The sequence below is a fragment of the Cyanistes caeruleus genome, unplaced genomic scaffold (assembly GCF_971803275.1).
Source record: "Cyanistes caeruleus unplaced genomic scaffold, bCyaCae1.hap1.1 HAP1_SCAFFOLD_140, whole genome shotgun sequence".
Classification (NCBI taxonomy): domain Eukaryota; kingdom Metazoa; phylum Chordata; class Aves; order Passeriformes; family Paridae; genus Cyanistes; species Cyanistes caeruleus.
Window position 1 is genome coordinate 58,655 of NW_028255934.1, and position 18,992 is coordinate 77,646.

Genomic DNA, 18,992 nt, shown 5'->3' on the forward strand with positions numbered 1-18,992 from the left:
CCCTGCCCGGGATGCCCCCCCACAGTCCCCGTGGCCATGGGCCTGAGGGCCTCGTCACCGAGGGATGGCCAAGGAGACTGCAAAAGGCTGTGAGAGGAGGGTGCCCAGGAGCAGCCACATCTCAAGGGCCCAAATCCCCTCACAGGGTGCTGGGGCAATAGGACAACTGTGTCAGTCAGTCCTGGGAGAGGCTTTTCGCACCCTTGCTGAGACTCTTTCTGCCATTTTCCGCCTTCCAGGGTAATGCGCCGTGCATCTGCCCACTTGTGCAAAAGCATCTTAAGCTACCTGCTTGAGGTGCTCAGCAAACCGTTGCCACTCTGGGATGTCTCTGCCATGGCATTCCTTGTGGAGGTGAGCCTGATGGCCAGCACTACCTCGCTCAGCTCCCTGCCAGCCCTGTCCCCTGGCACAGCCACAGCTGCCTGGGATGGCACCCGCGCCCTGTGCTACTGCCTGGGCCCAGCCCTGAGCACTTCCAGGCTCCTGCCGGCCGGCTCCCCTCTCACTGCCCTGTGCCTTTCAGCTCCTAGATTGCCTGGACCTGAGTGACTGTGGTGACAGCCTAATGGAGATCTTGTATAAGTACCTGTGGTACAATTCCACAGAGATGCATCACCAGGTTCTCAGGGCTCTCCTCCTGCTAAAGGACCGTCCCTCCATGGTGAGAAGGGGGCAGCAGCTGAGGCCGTGTGGGCAGCATGAGGCTGGGCAATGCTGTCACTTGGCCTTGGCTGGCCTTTGCCTTGGGCACTGAGGCAGCTCCTCGCAGCTCTCCTGCCTCCTGCTTCAGCTGCCCGAGTGCTTTGGGACAGCCCTTTGGCCTCTGGGCCCTGCGGCAGCTGCCCGGGCTTTCACACACTTGTGTTCTGCACAGGCCGAAAGAATTCAGAGTCTGACAGGAAGACTAGTGCACCTCCTGTGGGACTTGGACAGTGACGTGGCCAGGATGAGCACTGCTCTTCTGAGCCATATTTTCCTGAAAGAAGACATCCCAATATCCTGGCGCAGGGCCCTGCAGCTGGCTGAGCCGCTCCTGAAACTCCTGGACAATGTAAGGCTCTGTGCCCCAGCCACAGCCACTGCCTGCTGCCCGGACACTTTGTGCCCTGTGCATTTGCAGACCTGTGCCGATGTGGGCCATAAGAAGCCAATTATAAGGTCATTTTTCCTTCCTTCCTTTCATACAGCCTGATAGCCAGGTGCAGCTGCTCTCCATGTTTCTCCTTCAAAGAGTGATGTCTTCAGCAGAAGAAGAAGGAAGAAAGCCCCTGAAGGAACGAGTGTACCAGAGCCTGCTCCCACTGTTTTTCCACTGCCAAGATGAGAATCGGCATGTGGCAGAGGTGAGGACTCCTGGGCTGCTGCTGCGCCTTGGCAGGGGGCTCAGCTGCCTCCTGCCCTGACGCAGGCTTGCAGGCTGCAGCCTCCTCCAGCCCTTGGCACTGGGACACTCCTGTGCCCTGCCTTGTGGGGCCATTTGCGGCTCTCTGCTGTTCCCCAGGCATCTCGGACAACGCTCCTTCGCGCGGCTGACTTCCTGAAGAGGCCAGACCTGGAGAAAGCTGTGAGGAAGGAGAAGCTGTGGAAGTTTGCCAGGCTCGTGGTAAGGACGGCCTGGAAGTGCCAGCCTCAGACTAGAGAAGCCCCCTGGCCCCGGTGCTCAGTGTGTGGGGCTGGCAGCTGTGCCCCTGCCCACTGCTGCAGCCGGGGGCCGCACGGCTTCTTCTGCAGCCCCCTGTGGCCCCGAGCCGGGTGCCGATGGAGCCCCGGCCCAGCGGGGCTGCGGGCCGGGCCGGCACCGCGGCTCCCCGGGCAGCAGCCGGCCCTCTGCCCCCTCCAGAGCCCGGCGCCAGCGGCTGCTGGCCGGGCCTCAGGGCTGGCCGGGCACGGGAGGCCGGGGCTGGCCGCAGGCAGCAGCGCCCGGCCGAGGGACAGACCCCGCGCCAACCCTTCCCTCCTGCCGCTCTCTCCAGCTGGCCGACCACAGGATCCCCTTGGCCGAGCACCTGCGCCGGGCCCTGCAGTACCTGCAGGACCCACAGGAGACCCTGCGAGCGGCGGCCATCAGGGTCATCGGTGAGTCCCGAGCCCGGGCTCCCTCCCCGCCCCGCCGCAGCTCGGCCCCGGCCCCGGCTGCTGCCCCGGCAGCGGCACCCGGGCCCGGCGCCCTGGAGCCCCGGCTGCCCTCGGGGCTGCTGCTGCCGGCCTCTGGCAGCCGTGCCCTTGGGCTGAGTCAGGGTGCGGCAAGGGCCCGGGCTGAGCCCTGCCGGGGCAGGAGGCCGTGTGGCCACAGGGCTGGCAGCGCCGCTGTCAGGGAGCTGTGCTGCTGGGACCCTGACAGGCTCTGTGTTCTCAGGGATGGCCGGGGAGCAGCTGAGGGGGCAGCACGCAGAGCTCCAGGTGTTGTGCAGAGGTGAGCCACGGCAGCAGGCTGACAGTGTTGGCTGTCGGGGGCAGCTGCAGCCCTGGCCAGGCTGTGGAGGGCTCTGCTCCCTGTCCCGATGAGGGGCGGCGTGGGCAGAGCACAGTGAGATTTCAGGGCCACGTGGGGCATTTGTGGCCAGCAGCTTCGGGCTGACCCCCTTGGTCCCTGCTCCCTCCTGGCCAAGGCAAGAGCCGGCTGGCATGGCCCTGGCAGGGGGCTCTCGCTGGGCCCCCGCAGCTCTGGGATCTGACCGTGGCTCTGTTTGTCTCTCTTGCAGCCCTCGAACGCCTGACGGAGGACAGAAGCGGTGCCGTGTCAGACCTGGCACTTGAGACGCTGTATGTCCTCCGGGCCATCCAGAGTGCCCGTTACTCCATTCTCCAGAGGATGCAAGACCAAATCCTCAGGGCATGGAGGACACGGCCTCGTCTGTCGGGCCTGGGCTGGCTGCGCTGCTGGAGGTGTACTCAGAGCTGACCTGAGAGGCTCTGTCTTCTGGGGCCACATGGGCCAGCCAGGATTTTTTATTTCATAAGGGTTGTTCTTTTCCTTTTTTCTCTTCTTTTTGGAATGTAAATAATATAGGATATGTTAGGGCTGAGAGGCTCTATCTTCTGGGGCCACATGGGCCATCTGTTAGTTTTTGTTTCATAGAGATTGTTCTTTTCTTCGTTTCGTTTCCATCTAGTATGTAAATAATATAGGATATGTTATAAACCACAAGAGTCCCAAGACCTTTCTTTTGCTGCCCAGGGTGTGTGGGGCATAGGGGAAGAGAGGGAAAAGGGTTCTTGTGTTCAGCAACCTGCCGGGGCGTGCAGTGGTGCAGGGGAAATGGCCAGAAGCCCCTTGGCCTTTGGTGGTTGTGCTGAAGCCACAAGCCCTGTGGCAGGCAGGAAGCGCCATCTGTGTCCTGCTGCCCGTGTGTTGGTGCCGTGATGGCTGAGGAGCTGCTGGAGCTCCTGTGGGGCTGCGGCGCTGCTGCCGGGCCAGGCTGGGGGAGCCCCTGAGGGCACGGGGTGCTGGGAGGCCGTGAAGGGATGAGGGGCTGCGGAGTCCCAGACGGGACAAGGCAGTGGGAAGGCACGAGGGGGATGTGTGAGGGAGTGGGTGGCAGGAGGTTCCAAGGGGACAGAAGGCCCTGGAGGAGCCGGGGTGGTGGGAAGCCCTGAGGAATTGGGTGTCAGAGGGCCATAAGCAGCCCCTGGGCAGCCGCCTGGTCCCTGACACCCGGCTGCTCTGGTGCTGCCCCAAAATGTCCCCCAGGCCTGCAGCAGAAGGCATGGAGGCTGGGACACCACCCCAGCAGGAGGGTGGGGACAGCCCGAGGTGCCCAGGCTGGGCTGGCTGGGGACATGGAGGGCAGGGGGTGCTGCCAGGCCACGGCCACTGGGTGCCTCCAGGAAGGGGCAGTGGGCAGAGGCAGGGCTGGCGGCCAGCCCAGGCCCTCACGGCTGCCCAGGCCACGCTGCTGTGACCGAGGCCCCCCTGACACAGAGCTCGGGGTCCACAGAGCTGCTGCCACCATGGGGAGGGTGGCGATGTCTCCTCCAGCAGGGCTGCCCAGTGGCTGCTGCCCAAGCGGCTCTGGAGCCCACAGAAACAGCAGCAGAGTGTGCCCAGGAACAGCAGCAGCCCCAACGTCGGCACCTGCGCACTGAGGCGTCCGCAGCAGCCGCGTGCCAAACAGGGGGAGGCTGTGGGCACAATTGCCTTTGCTTTGGCAAAAGGCTTCAGCAGAGTTGGCCACAATGGCTTTCTCTTCACTTGCAGCCTCACAGCAACGCTTGCCAGCTTCAGCTGCAGCCTGTGCCCGTGACTGACTTGGATGGCCGTGCTTGAGGGCGAGCTTGCCTTCCACACTCAGGTGTCCCAAGGCAGCGGCACTGGCACCATCCTGAGAAAGAAAGAGAGAGAGAGAGAGAGAGAGAGAGAGGGAGAGAGAGAGAGAGAGAGAGAGAGAGAGGGAGAGAGAGAGGGAGAGAGTCTGACGGGACAGGAGCCCTATGCTGCAGCTGCCCTCCCTCTCATCTGTCCAGGCACCTTAAAGACTCATGAAACCAAATCCTGGACTTGCTTGGAACAAAGGAAGAAGCAGCATGCGCTGAAAAAAAGCAGGGACTTACACAGCTCAGTTTTGCTCTCCACTTGGGCAATCCCAGTATCCCTGAGCACTTGGTGTTGCACAGTATCATCAACATCATCCAGTCTCCAACCACCCTGCCATGGGCACAGGTGGTGTGCAGGCACAGCTGTCACTAGAACTGGGAGAACACTTTTCCATGTTGACCTTTTCCTCTCCTGGATTTCAAGCAAAGATGAAAAAATCATCTGGTGAATGACAGGTGAATAGTGTAGCTCACAGAACTAGGAGTAGGAGTCTCCAGTGGCCCATGGTGTGTCCATTCAACCATTGTTAGATTGTCCAGTTGGAGCTCAGCGCGGTGCAGCCCGGGCACAGGCACCAGGCTGGTCCATTTCAGCATCCCAAAGTCTTGGTGGCTCCCTGTGCACCCATTGTCTCCTGAATCCATTCTTGAATTCCCAGTTACTGCTGTGCAGGACATGAGAACACAGGAACAGCTTGTTTGGCTCATTCTTGCCTTTGCTGCTCCTGCCTAAAGGAATCATCAGGACTATATGCTGATGGAATGGGATCGCCGAACAGCAGGGACTTTGTCTCTAGAGTCTAAAACTAAAACCTTGTCTGACTTTTCAGACACTCTAAAATCCAGGGTGAGAATGACAGCTTTGGTATGGAAGAATCCTAGAAATCTTGACTTGTGATTTTTCTAGTCAAGGATTTGAATGCCAATGTGGAAACTACCAAAATATTCAAACTTGTTTTCATTGGCAACCCCTTTGAAATGGCATCAGCACACCTCCAGGGGACAGGGTATGACAGTGGGGACAGTACTTGGCAACTCATGGCTTCAGATGTGGGAGGTAAATATTTTGCCTAGGTACACATTTAAGTTCAAGTTTTCCCAGGGTTTGGATTAACTCGTCATTGCAGGTAACTTTAATCAATGCAAAAGGATGTAAAAGCACCGTTCCTGGAGAATGTGCACTAGGGAGGAAATAGGGAGAAAACCTTGAACACAGCCAGCAGGCTCTGGAAAAATTGATAAAAATTAAAATTAAAAATAGATGTAGCACTGTGACTGTTCAGACAGGACTCTTTGTGTCTGGAGGTGATCGTAAAACATTTTAAAATCTTAGGAAATTCGGGATCTCAGAAAGAAAGTTAGGCTTGACAAGCCCTGGGAAAAGTAGGCCCTGGAAATGTTAGGCCTTGTGCTTGCTAAAGATCATGTGAATCTGCACCTGTGTAATCAATATATGATAAATGATAGAATTGTTAGATGTGATTAGATATAATTATTGTTTAAAAAACATGAGGAACAATGTTAGGGGGCTGGGGTGGGATCACGAGAAATCCATGCTTGGGTAAAAACAATGCATACAATAGAACAATGTAAGTTTAATAATTAATATCTAAGTTGTATAACGATAGAGTATAAAACATGTTCAACTCAAAAGCAAGATGGGTCAGATTTGGGTCTGTGTACCCCTGACACCCAGAGCTCTTCAATAAAGCACCTGCATATAATCATTGTGTGATGATGTGTGTTCCTGAACTCTAACATTTTGGTGACCCAGATGGGACCTTGTGAGTGCTGCTGAGCGAGCTCGCGACCCGATCCTGCTCCAGCCGGCACCGAGGGATTCTCGGGGAGCCCATCGGCCGCAACCGTCTGCGCTGCTCACAGCGTCCCCAGGAGAAGAGGTAAGGAGCTTTCACTTTGGTTTGGGTGCCTGCCAATAAGACACAGCAAAAGCTGCGCTTGGTTGGGCTAAAGGAATTCCTGTTGGGATTGCCTGGGCGCCGTCCGTCAGACGACTGCGAAAGCGTCGCAGGTTCGGCATTTGTGGTGTATTGTAGTTGTGACATAGAGAAGCTTAAAGGGGTTTTGGGCAGCAATGCTCTCATAGCAGGAACTTCTCCTTTGGTGTGCTTATTAGCACACTGGAAACAAGGTCACTTTGGGGAAGAATTACATAAGGCTAAATTAATTTTGGTGAGATCTCCCCACGGAAAAAGACCCCTGTGACACTGTCTCATCTGTTGGTAGCTATAACCTCTCTCTTTCTTTACTTTGTTTTCTTTCTCCTCTCTCTCTCTCTCACTCCCTCTCCTCTATCACATAACACTTGTTATCACTAAAATAAATGTACATTATTGCTGTTGTGATTTCAACTGAAATCCCTTGTGTCCTTTGTGCCCTCTGAGATCAAAGAAACTTCTCGCGACTCCCACTGGCGTTAGCGAATCGTGACATTTAAACTGGAGTCACGGACAGGATTTGTGACAGACAGAAGGGGCTGCAGGTTTGTTGTGCAGTCTGTATTAGGGGAAAGATGTTTTGCTCCAGCCGCACCCAGCCCGACACTCCCAAGAGAGTGAGCGGTGTCTAGAAAGCAAGGGGGGCGACTCGAATTTCCCACAAACTGCACACGCTGAGGTGAAAAGCACCCCACACTCACTTGAGGGCTCTGTCTGCAGAATTTCACAAAAGATCTCTTAGTGCAAAAGGGTGGGAATGTTTTTGTTGTTGTTGTGTGTATGAATTTTGAGTGCTTGGTGTAGCAAAGAGACAATCAGAATTTTAAACTGAAAGAGTGCCTCCCAAGCAGATTTGGTCTTTTTACCCACACAGGGAAGCAAAAAGCAGTGTGTGCGTGTGTGTGTGGGTGTGGGTGTGGGTGTGGGTGTGTGTATAATTGAAATTTATACCTCCCTGTAGTGGTTTTCCCTTTGTAAAAATGACTGAAAAGGGCAGTGCAGAAGTTAAAGCTGCATTTTATGCTCTGTTAGCAAAACACAATGCCAGACCTTCTCCGGGAGGGGAAAAGCAGGCGCTTAGTTACTGGTTTAATTTGGAAAATGTGATTGATAGAGTGTGTTCTTTACAAGATGAAAGAAAATTTAAATTGGTCAAAAATCAAACTCTACTCTGCTCAGTTTTGGGAGCTTGTTTTACAGCAGCTCCAAAAACTGGCTTTAAGCAAAGAAGTGAGGAAAGAAGAGGGGGAAACCTCTCTCCTGAATCAAATTTACCCTCCAAAAGAGCTAATTCATTCCAGTAGAAATGATGGACCTGTAAAAATGGCAGAAGAAAAATCAGAGAAAGCAAAGGTGTTAGATGCATTGGTTCTCTTAAGGAAAACCCAGACAAGAGAAAAGAAATCTCTCACTGCCAGTATTGGTGGTCACTGGAGATAAAGAAGGGGGTCCCCAGCAAGGTAATAGATGGCTTCTCACTTCAAAGTTGAGTGAAGTTGTTTCTAATTGGCACTGTCCCAAGTTCATTGTATGGAATGCCCCATTGGATAACCCAGCACAGCTCCACAGGCTCTGGGCTGTGAGCCAAAGCCGTCTCCTTCTCAGCTTCTGGGAGTGGAGCCCAAAGAGCCTCAGAATCAGGGAAACTGGGAACTCTGCCTCTCATGGGTGAGCAGAGAGGCAGAGGTTGCTTTTATTTCAAGTGCTCACTAGAGATAACAAAACTGGAGACATACTGATTACAGCAATAGTGTGTAGAGAATATTTGAACAGAAGGTGGGCATGATATTTTAGTAAAGGCCTGTCTGCACAAACCAGCCTTTGGTATAAGTCGTGATATTAAAGGCTCATGTCCTTGAAACTTTCCTGAAGCAGAGAGAATGAAGCAAAACAACATCCTTGCGTATAAGAGAAAAAATGTAAACCTGTGTGGATTAATCAAGAGTAACTTGCTTAGCCCGGGGACCCTGTAAAACCCTATAAAAGTGTGCTGAAGATAGAAATAAACGATGTTCTCCATACTTCTGTGAAGACTAGGCTGAATAGTCTGAGCGGTTTCTCCATAATAGTGGGTCCTATACATCCACTTTTTACTTTTGTAGTTAACACTGGAGCCCAAATTTCTGTGTTGACCAATAAAGACTAGTGCAGGATTTGAGAGTAATAAATGGAATAACTAAAGATATTTACCCAGTGGTAGCTAATCCTTGCACATTGTTAACATCTATAAAAGAGAAATAGAAATGGTTTACTGTACTTGATTTAAAAGATGCCTTTTTCTGCATACCCCTTGACAAAAAAAGCAGGAAACTGTTTACCTTTGAATGGGAAAATCCAGAAATAGGAAGGAAAACTCAGCTCACTTGAACATGACTCCCACAAGGATCCAAGAACAGTCCAACCCTATTTGGAAGCCAGCTGGGGAAGGAGCTGGAGATTTGGACCGAGAACGGGCAAGTACCGAGAAAACAATACCTGCTGTTACAGTATGTTGATGGTGTACTGATAGCTACAGAAGAGAGAACAACCTGCATAAAGGTAACAATTGAAATTTGAAATCAGCTGGGAATGGGAGGATATAAGGAGTCTAAAGAAAAGGCACAAATTGCCTGGCAGAGTGTGATTTCCCTGGGATGTGAAATCTCACCAGGGCAATGTAAGCTGGGTACTAATTGTATTCAAGCTATTTGTGCTATTCCAGAACCCCAGAACGTGCATGAGCTGCGAGTCTTCCTTGGGATGACAGGGTGGTGCTGCCTGTGGATCATGGACTATGGACTAATTGCAAAAGCCCTGGATGAGGCCCAGAAGACGCAGCCGTTTACCTGGGGCAGAGCACAGAAGGAGGCCTTCCTCAAACTGAAGGAGGCATTGACAACTGCTCCAGCGTTCGGATTGCCAGATTTGTCCAAAGATTTCCAGCTGTTTGTGCATGAAAGGCTACACCTAGCACTGGGAGTGCTGAGCCAAGGTTTGGGAAGCTGGGAAAGGCCGGTCGGCTGCTTTTCCAAACAGCTTGACAAGGGGAGTGCTGGATGGCCTTCATGCCTGCGGGCAGTTGCAGCCAGCGTGATGCTGCCACAAGAAGCCAGGAAACTCACCATGGGTAGACACATAGATGTCTCTGTGCCACACATGGTGAGCACTGTTTTAAAACAAAAGAGGGGCCATTGGCTATCTCCAAGCAGGATGATGAAATTCCAGGTAATCCTGACTGTCGTTCCGATTGGGAACGGCTTTAAAGAACGACAATGGACTCTCAAGGGAGTCACAACACGAGAATTCCTTAGTTTATTGCTTTAGCCCTGTCGTATAGACAGATACGTGGAAAGTACAGAAAGGAAACTCTTATTGGTTAACAAAGTGCTACATCACCATCATTGGTCAGGGGCACTTTGCCCCCCCTGACTCTCTCCTGCAAGGAGAAACAACAGGCTGCAAAACAACACCTGCAAGGCTGTTTAGTATCTCTGAGAATTGTTTTAATTTCTTCTCATGAATTTCTCAGGCTAGGCTTCAGTCAGGCCTGAGAGCTATGTGGCCTGTAATAACTACAGGCACTCTGGTTCAGATTTAGCATCCATAATTCACCTTTTTCGCTTAGGAAAAAAAAAAAAAAAATGTAGCGTGTTTGTAATTTCCTGTTGGGCCCTTCAGGAAAAGAAACAAACACAGCACAAGAGGTTTATTTTACTAGAAATTAGAATGGATGCTGATGTAGAATTAATTTAGAATTTTGGTTTATGTTTTGGTATTTAGGATTTGTTCTCTTTGCAAGGACTTGATGGTTGAGTCTAATATTTCTAATTCAGTGAATTAATACACACACTATACAAAACTATATACAACATTGTTAGTCTGTTCGAATTGACAGTCTAACATGTCAATAGAGTAGTTAGAAAGAATACTAAAATGATAAAAACAATGCACAATGCAATTTATATGCAATTTATGCTGCTTGATCCCCTCTTCTTATCCGGCTTTTTTTTTTTTTTTTTTTTTTCCTTTTCTTTTTTTCAAATACAATTGAGGGATTTTTGAGGGATTTATAAAGTTTTCATGGTTGCTGTTATTGTTCATCGGGTTTGAACAGTAGTTCATGAATTTCAGGAAGGTTTAGGGAATTTGAAGTTACCATCTCTTCACGGCTGTTTGTCAGTTCTGTAAACACAAAATTTAAAAGATACAAAGTGAGTTAGTTTTGGGTCCCGCAGGGACTGCAGGACACTGGCACGGCTCAGGCCGCTGGAGCCGACGGACTCATTGAGGCATCTCCTCGGGTCGATGCAGAAGGTCCCGGTGGAGTGGCCCGCCGTTGTCTTTCTCTCCCCCCGCCACCTTTATGGGTGCGGGGGGGCCGCTGTTAGAGTTCAGATCGGGAGCGCAGCACGGCAAGCGCTCTCTCTCCCTCCCGCGCCTCCCCGCTGGAGCGCGGGGGGAGCGAAGTGGGCGCAGGGCTAGCGCCTCCCGCGCACGCGTGGGGCGAGTGAGGTTCGCCGGCCCCCCCCGCGCTTTCTCGACGGTGCTTCGGACGCACGGGGGGGGCGATGCCTGCCACGGGCCTGGCCCCGGCCCCAGATCTGGGCTTGAGTTCGGGTTTTTCGGGGTTCTCGCGGCCGGCGCCGGCGGGCAGGCGCAGGGGGAAGGTGAGGTTGCTGTTTCCCCTCTCCCCGCCGCTCCTCTGCTCACGGTCGGCCGGCGGCTGGCTGGACCACGGCTGGTGGTGGCGGGCAGGCGCAGGGGGAACGCGGTTGCTGTTTCCCCTCCCCCCGCCTCGGCGGCGGCGGCCCGCCGTGTTCTGGATTTGCGCTCGGACTCCTCCGCGGCGGTGGCCCGCGCGCCGGGCGCGGGGGAGTTGAGCGCTGACTCTCTCCCCCTCTCCCGCCGCGCTGACGGGCCCCAGCGGGGATGTCTGCGCTTTTGTTAGCGGCACAGAAGGAAGAAGCTCGGACAGCGCGGAGGCGCTGGAGAAAGGGGTTCTGCGGCGGCCGGCGGTGGCGCTTTTGGCGCCGGCGGAGGCTTTGCGGGTGGCACAGGCGGAGGCGGGCAGTCTCCTGTTGGCAAAGCCCGCGCGCCCAGCTCCGCGGATGGCGGCCGCTCAAACCTCTCTGGAGAGGGAGATCTTTGGGCTGCGGGTTGCTCTCGCTCGCCGCCACAGTCCTCCGAGGGTCTGGGCAGAGCTAAAAGAGCACTATGCAGCTCATCCACGGTTTCACTGTCCTCAGACTGGCTCCATTTCAGCGTTTTAAAAAGCACTCCCCAGGTGGCTGCCAGGCTACACACGCTGATATCTCCGTTAATGAATTCCGACCATAAATGGTCCTCTATCGACAGTCAAAGTTCGAGATCAAAGGCATTGTCCATAGTTATAACAAAACCTTGCTCTTTCACCCACTGGAATAAATCACGCATGGCATCTTCAGAAACACTGAGTCTCATGCGGGGCAGGGCATCCTGCCATGCAAGGTAGGCCAGCTGTTCATAAGCTGAAGTGCAGTTCCCCATTATGAGGACTTTATCTTGGCGGCTCTGCGAATGCAGTAATGCAGACGCTGATGGCTCAGACCCGGGGATTTTGAGCTCTGCTTCGCCAAGACGAGCCGTTCCAAACCCACTCACTGGCAGGCTCCACTATCCCGTTGGTTTCCAGAACCAGCTTCCTCTTGGAAAGCCCGGGAGAATTCCACTTACCCCTCTAGGGGGAAGGGCTGGCTTTTTCCCGCTCGCTGCTTACCCTCAGGGGATTAGCAGATCACGTCGGTTGCTCTCTGACCTCGGGGGTCGGCTGCAGTTTATGTCGGGTTACCGGACCTCAGGGGTCGGTGTAGCATCACGTCGGGCGGTCACCAGATGTCGCTCCGATTGGGAACGGCTTTAAAGAACGACAATGGACTCTCAAAGGAGTCACAACAGGAGAATTCCCTAGTTTATTGCTTCAGCCCTGTCTTAATAGACAGATACGTGGAAAAGTACAGAAAAGAAACTCTTATTGGTTAACAAAGTACTACACCACCATCATTGGTCAGGGGCACTTGCCCCCCCTGACTGTCTCCTGCAAGGAGAAACAACAGGCTGCAAAACAACACCTGCAAGGCTGTTTAGTATCTCTGAGAATTGTTTTAATTCCTTCTCATGAATTTCTCAGGCTAGTTCTCAGTCAGGCCTGAGAGCTATGTGGCCTGTAATAACTACAGGCACTCTGGTTCAGATTTAGCATCCACATACAGGATTGACTGAGATTTCCCTTCATGAGAAACCAAGCCCTGTTCTAGTTGGAGGCCACAATGTGAAATGATTTCTGTGCTTTACCATCACAAGCCTACTCATTCTTTTTCCTCACCCTCATTCACGTTAGGAACAATAATTCTGTTGTCCATGGAGCTGGCACCTTTTGAATTCCAGAATAATGTCCCCAAGGTCCTTTGCTGTTCAGCTTTACTGCGCTGTCTGTGGCTAACAAGGCTTGCTGGGGTCCTTTTCCCTTCGGCTGGAGAGGTGCCGGGTCCCAGTCCCTGAGGGACAGCCAGGCTCCTGGCTGGAATTGGTGTGGAAGTCCCTCAGGGTCACATCAGCCTTCACATGGAGCCCCGTGGATCTGAGCATTTTCCAAAGGGGCCGTTGGGGCAAACAGGGAGATTTGGTCTGGCAGGGTCTGTAAAACAATATCCCATCGACTTGTTCTGGCAGAGAACACTTGGCTGCAGGGACATATTCCCATTGTTCCTGCCCAGGTCTCAGGATTCCAACAGTGTTGTCTTTGCCCAGAGCTGTTCCTTTGGCTGACTCGGGAGGGCCATTTGGCCTCTGGACCCACACTCTGGCTCCTTTATTAAGACTGCTGGATCCATACCTTTTATCTCCTCAAATGGAGGTGATTTGAGGTGGATGTCCTTTTTTTACAATTGTTTTTAATACTGCAATATTGATAACTGTATTACCCTGCATTGTGGTGGAAAACCAAATCTTGTTCACTATTGTTTAACAGACTTACTTCAATTTCTCCTTGATAATCTGCATCAATTCCTCCTCCCGTGACATGAACCCTTTGCAAGGCCAAGCTCCAGTGAGAAGTTATCAAACCAAAGTGTCCTGGAGGAATCTGAATTCTTATTCCTGTATTGTAAACTGTCATTTGCTTCTGATTTCTCCTAATGAATTCCAGTGCATGAAGGTCCAGCCCTGCAGCCTCTGGGGTGGCCCTGGCAGGGGCCATCACAGCCAGAACAATTTCCCAGGCAGTCCAAGTCTCACTGTCCATGGCTGTGTTTGCAAATTGGGTGCAGCCGTGCACACCCAGGGGTTTCCATTTCCCAGTGGGCCCATTGTTAAGGGCATGGAGCCCATCTGGGAGATGGGTTCTCCACCGGGACAGGTTCCCATCTCCTCATTTTATCAGCTGCTCTTTTAACAGCCTCTCCAGCCATGGAACCAATCCTGCCATTTGTGGATAGTGTGGTACATGAAAAACCCAGCAGTTTTAATCACTGTATTTTTCCCAGGAACAGACAAAGCATTCCACATCACAGCATCAGCAAACCATATAAAAACAGCCAACTTCACCCCTTCCTCCTTTATTCTGTGTATACAATTCACAAAATTTACCATTGACATTTGGGCCTTTGCTAGTCCTTTTTTATAGGGTATTTAGTGTTACAGTGAGCAACCAAAGCTCACAAATTAGTATTGTCAACATTATTGCACATTATCAATTTTTAATTTTGGATATAAATATATATTATTGATTATTATTATTATCATTATTATAATTATTATTATTACTATTATTATCATTATTATTATCATTATCATCATCATCATTGTTGTTTTTGTTGTTTCACTTGCACAAACAAACCTGAGCTCAAGACTAAAACCTGCTGTACCTTCACATGGGAGCATTCCAAAAACAATTGTTCCTTCTCTTGGTGCTGTTTCCAATGTGCTGTTAACAAAATCCATCCTCCTCTTCCCAAACCCACAAGTTCTTTTCCTTTTTCCACATGCAATTTTTGGCTGCATTCTAAGACTGATTTACTAAAATATGGATATGATCTAGTATCACTATCCAACTGAGACAGACAAAGACTCTTGAACTGGTTTAGGGTTAAAAAGTGTATGATTATTAGCAGCGCTGGGCCGATGTGTCAGATCACCCCTTAATACACACGGCCCCGAATACAGGTGAATACAGGCTTTTTATTTCCAGAAATATGGAACACAAATGCATATTCATAACCCCGTTGCCACCCACACTCTGCTTCCTATGCTAATTAGGAAAAAAGCAATTAAGCATGCGTAGTTTGTTCCTTGAAATGAGTTGGTGGTCCTTTTATGAGGAGGGGTGAGAGAAGGGAGGGAAGGGATATGGCTCTTCCTCCTTCTGACCTTTCTACCTTTTCAATGCAAAGTGACAAATGGACCCTTGGCTGGGCTCCTAGTTTCATGTCTTCCAGGAGTTTCTGATTTGCAATTCTCTTCTGTTCTTCAAGTTCCTTACCAGATTCATTGCTTCTCATTATAAGCCCAGCTGAACAAGCATAGAGTTGACAGACAATTAGTTATTAGCCAATGATTAACCTCTAATTTTAGCAAAGCTTCTCTAGCTCCCTCTAATTTTAGCAAGGCCCATCTATTTATTTTGTTTAGATTTAGCAAGGCTTCTTTCTAATTAAGGCCTCAGCTTGTCTAAATTCTTAAATTCTTCAAAGTTTATGTCTCAGAGTTTTGACTGCTTTACGGATCCAATGGAACCTCCATAGCCCCTGGCACCCCCAGAGTTCTGGCTGAGATGAAAAGATGAATGGGGAAATAAAGAAACACCTTCTGAAGCTGGTGATAGAAACTAAGATGCCAGCTCTTGCCACTGGCTTGGGCAAGAAGAAGGGCCAGACCCAGTGGGGATACTCAATTATCTCCCTTTGAACTGATGTTTAGAATTCCTTATCCTGGTAATCCTCAGCCTTGAGAATTACCTGGGGGTAGGGATAAAGGATATCTATTGGAAACAATATGTAGCCTGGATAGTGTCTCTTGTAAAAGCTCTTTGACAAGAAGCTCAGCTAGCACAGAGCCTGCCTTTAGACTTTGCTGTTCACAACATCCAGCCAGGAGATTGAGTCCTAGTGAAGGAGTAGAGAGAAGCAGCAGCAGCAGCAGCAAAGTAGTGTAGACCTGTGCAAGTGTTGCTGAGCACAGAAACAGCCGTCAGGAGAGCTGAACACGGGTAGAGCCATCCCTCTCGAGTCAAGGTCTCTAAGGCCCCAGAAATTCAGACATCTCAGCTAGAGGAGAAGCTCGGCAGGCTGCCACTGATGCTCCACAAGAGGGGACTGGAGCAGTAGCCAGGCCATCAACATCAGGGGAAGCCCCGTGTGCCTCCCACAGCCTGGCTGCTGAAATAGTTTGTGTGGGCATCCCTTCTCTCAAATCTCCAGTCATTAGAGGCCAATCCTCACTGTCATTGTTTTCTTTATGTTAAAGCTCTTTCTGTGCCTTCACTCGCCTTTACAGGTCGTGTAAAGACAACAGGAAAGTAAAAGTTAAGTTAGGAAATTAAATTACACCATTAAAATGTTTGCCTTAATAATCTTACCTTGATATTGTCAGCCACTTGAAGTTGAAGCCAAAAGTAGAAAAGTAATTTTTAACCATAAGAGAAGAAGTAGCAAATCCTTTTACCTGAAAAATTGTGAAGTCTGTGGAAGGCCAGGAAGATCTGAAGACTGGCTGTGGGTGGCCAGCCCAGTCAAACCTAACCAGTGAGTTAAGTCCATAATAAACAAGATTTTGAGATGAAGAAGGAAGTCTATGGTGGCTTCATTCTTCTGAAAAAAAGCATTTATTGTCTAAATAGAACAAGAAGCACATACGTGGGAAAAAGCATTTCTGACTAGACTTTAGGTTCAGAGTGTTAGACCCCCAGCTTCCCTCCTTATAATTGTTTCAGATATCAAGGCAAATAGAATCAAATGTTTGTTAAGTTCACTACCAGCAGCTAAGCAAGGTGTTCCTTCCATAATTACCAAAAAGATTTTGAAGGCTATAAAGCAGAGGGGAAAGAGAAGGTTTTTTTGAGCCCTTATTTTTAAGCTGCCCCCAAAACAATTCCACAAGCAGGACACGTGTTGTCCGTGATGATCAGTAGAAGTAGCAACTCTGAAACAAAACTCAAATCCTTTGTAATAGGTTCTGGTCCAGATCCAACAAAACAGATTTAAATGGAACTGCAGGTAGAAGCCTCGTGTGAGAGCTTAGAAATGCAAACACTGTCAGCAGAAGAAGAGAGAGTGTGGCAAATTAAATGATAGCTAAAAGGTGGTGAAACAAATTACAAAAGCAATAGGAAAGTTAACTCATGTATCAGTCCAAACATGGAAAGAATGAGAATAAGACGTGTTTTCGTGGTTATCTAGTAAACTGTGGGTTTAACAAATGCTTTTCTTGTGCTGTAGCAACTCTAATCTTTTTAGCATGCATGATCCCTTGCTTAGTACAATTTCTGCAACATTTGATAAAGAGAATGCAGGTAGTAGCCATAGCTACTAATCCAGGAATAGCTACAAAAGGACAGAAATTGATGTCACTGCAAATAATTGCAAAACAAAAAAAAAATCGAGGAAAAGGAAATAAAGTCAATGATAACTAAAGTTTGTACAGACAATTAGTAAGAAATTTTTTTTAAAAAGAGAGGTTGAGAGGAATGAGAGATTTGTCTTTAGAAACAAGCTGTGGGTCTGCTGGTAAATAAAACTAGCACTGAGAGATAAAAGAAACAATGGGAAGGATTCCTCTGATTGATGAATGGAAAAAAGATATTTGCCTTTACAAACAAACTGTAAGTTTGCTGATAAATGAAATTTGATACTGAAAGATGAAAGAAACAATGGGGGAAAACCATAAATTCCATAAGAATTAAAAATGAAGAAGGAGGGTTATACATTAGAGGGGAATCTTAGGTATCAGGCAGTCCAGGGAGTCTGGACCTCTCAAGTACCTCAGCCAATGGGGAAAGAGACAGGGACGTGGCTGGGAAATTCGGATAAAAAGGAGGCTGTGTCCTCCAAAAATTTGAGAGACCCCAGGAGAATGGCCCATGGCCTCTCCCTTTATTCAAATCAAGTAAAAGGACTCCACTGTCTCCTTTTTAGACATAAACCTCTGGTGTTTGTAGATGAATTTTCCTGACAAGGCCAACAACAGACTGGAATGGAAAAATCAGCATCAGAAACGTGTGAGATGGAAAACTTTTGGCTGTTTGAGATAAAAAATGCGGACTAAAAATCTCTATGGCAAAGAACGACCTTTCTCACAAGGATTACTGTAGAAAAAGTGATGCAGGTGTTGGAATGACAGCCAGTGCCCTCAGCAAAGACAATTCCCTGTCCTGTGGACTCCAGAAACCACACGTGAACGTGGCACTCATCCTGATTAATCCCAAAGCACTTCTCTGCAAGAAGCACTAGAGAAGTGCATGGGGCAAGAGTTCTGCAAGTGCCAGGTTCTCGTGCAGCAGAAAAGTTGTAAAATCGGAAAGATTCTAGCAACCACAAAAAATCCATCATTTATGGCTTGTAAATATTTCAGTGAATCTCAGTTACTTCTGGGTAAAATCAAACACCAAGTAGGTTTCATAACAAAATCCCAGTTTGTCTGTTCCTGTTTGTGGCAGAGGATGAGGTTACAAGCTGGCCAGCTGAAGAAGCCAAGGAAAATCTCCACTTCCCTGTCATATTTTCCTACTGACACAGGAATGAAGACCAAGAATTTGGCTCATTGGAGGGGTAAAACCAGAGGATGGATGAGGGTTTGCATCCTAAGACTTCCTTTGCTAGAGTACAAAGAGTTTAGCTGTGCGTGGATCTCCTTGCTAAACCTCTTTGTTTTCAAACTCCATTCCTCCGTGGCAGAACTGAACAAGCTCCGTATGTCAGAGCTTCAAGTTCCAAGCTGTGTGCTGAGTTAATTGTAATGGATCCATTAGCAGTGCGTGGGGTTGCTGCCATGAGGAGCTCAGGTGGCTTCTTGAGATGAAAATCAATGTGCCCTTTGTCCCAGCTCCATGTGTCCTGGGACAGCCCTGGCTCCACGGGAGCACACGGAGTGTTCTCGTGCCATTTCTAAATGAAAATTGAACCTCCTCAAGAAGCCAGGCCAAAGTCACCAGACAGCAGTCACAAAAAGGAATTTAGGCAGTTTGCTGGGTGTTGATCTAACAGCTACCACCTTCCCAAAGTCCAGGCTCCACTAAACAAGGCTCTTTCCTCTGTCAGCAGCCTTGCACTTGGTTGTGTTTGATACACATGCAGAAGAAGAAAAAGCCACTTGCACTGTGGAAACATGAGCTGCAGCTGTGCAGTAAGTTGTGCTCAGTAGCTGACCAGCTGATTTAATTCTGAGTGGGTATTAGACAGAAGATACTACAATAAAATTTCACAGGACAGCTATCAAGTATCTAAAAGATGCAGTATTCTGTTATTTTCTACTTCCAATATTGCCAGCACACAGCTCAAGGAAGAAAGGTATTTACCAACCAGCACAGAGGAAAAAAAATAAAAATGAAAAAAGGATTTTAAAGGATATCACAGCAATGGCAACCAGGCATTTTCCAGCTTTGCAGGATATCAGTTCATAGTCAATCTAAACGAGCCAGCATATGTCTAGCAAGAAAGAAATCACACTTCATGTGTGTTCCTAAACCCAAGCTTTGCTATATCAATCATG

The 18,992-nt window shown here is 49.5% G+C and overlaps 2 protein-coding genes across 4 annotated transcripts in view; one reads left to right on the forward strand and one right to left on the reverse strand.

Moving 5' to 3' along the window:
• The window catches only part of LOC147645967 (maestro heat-like repeat-containing protein family member 7), a 262,646-nt gene that overhangs the window by 32,665 nt on the left and 210,989 nt on the right, over positions 1-18,992 (reverse strand). The window lies entirely within an intron of this gene.
• LOC147645970 (maestro heat-like repeat-containing protein family member 7) overlaps positions 1-18,992 on the forward strand; it is a 277,303-nt gene that overhangs the window by 2,976 nt on the left and 255,335 nt on the right. For 2 of the 3 annotated variants that reach the window (XM_086874041.1, XM_086874043.1), the window contains exons 9-16: positions 240-354; positions 527-664; positions 878-1,054; positions 1,191-1,346; positions 1,505-1,606; positions 1,977-2,079; positions 2,360-2,416; positions 2,706-3,148. The exons of the other annotated variant lie outside the window; for it this stretch is intronic. In XM_086874041.1, coding sequence (XP_086730167.1) covers positions 240-354; positions 527-664; positions 878-1,054; positions 1,191-1,346; positions 1,505-1,606; positions 1,977-2,079; positions 2,360-2,416; positions 2,706-2,905 — 1,048 coding nt within the window. In that variant the 3' untranslated portion in view covers positions 2,906-3,148. Of the gene's footprint in view, positions 1-239; positions 355-526; positions 665-877; positions 1,055-1,190; positions 1,347-1,504; positions 1,607-1,976; positions 2,080-2,359; positions 2,417-2,705; positions 3,149-18,992 lie in introns of those variants that run through there. 3 annotated transcript variants of the gene reach the window in all.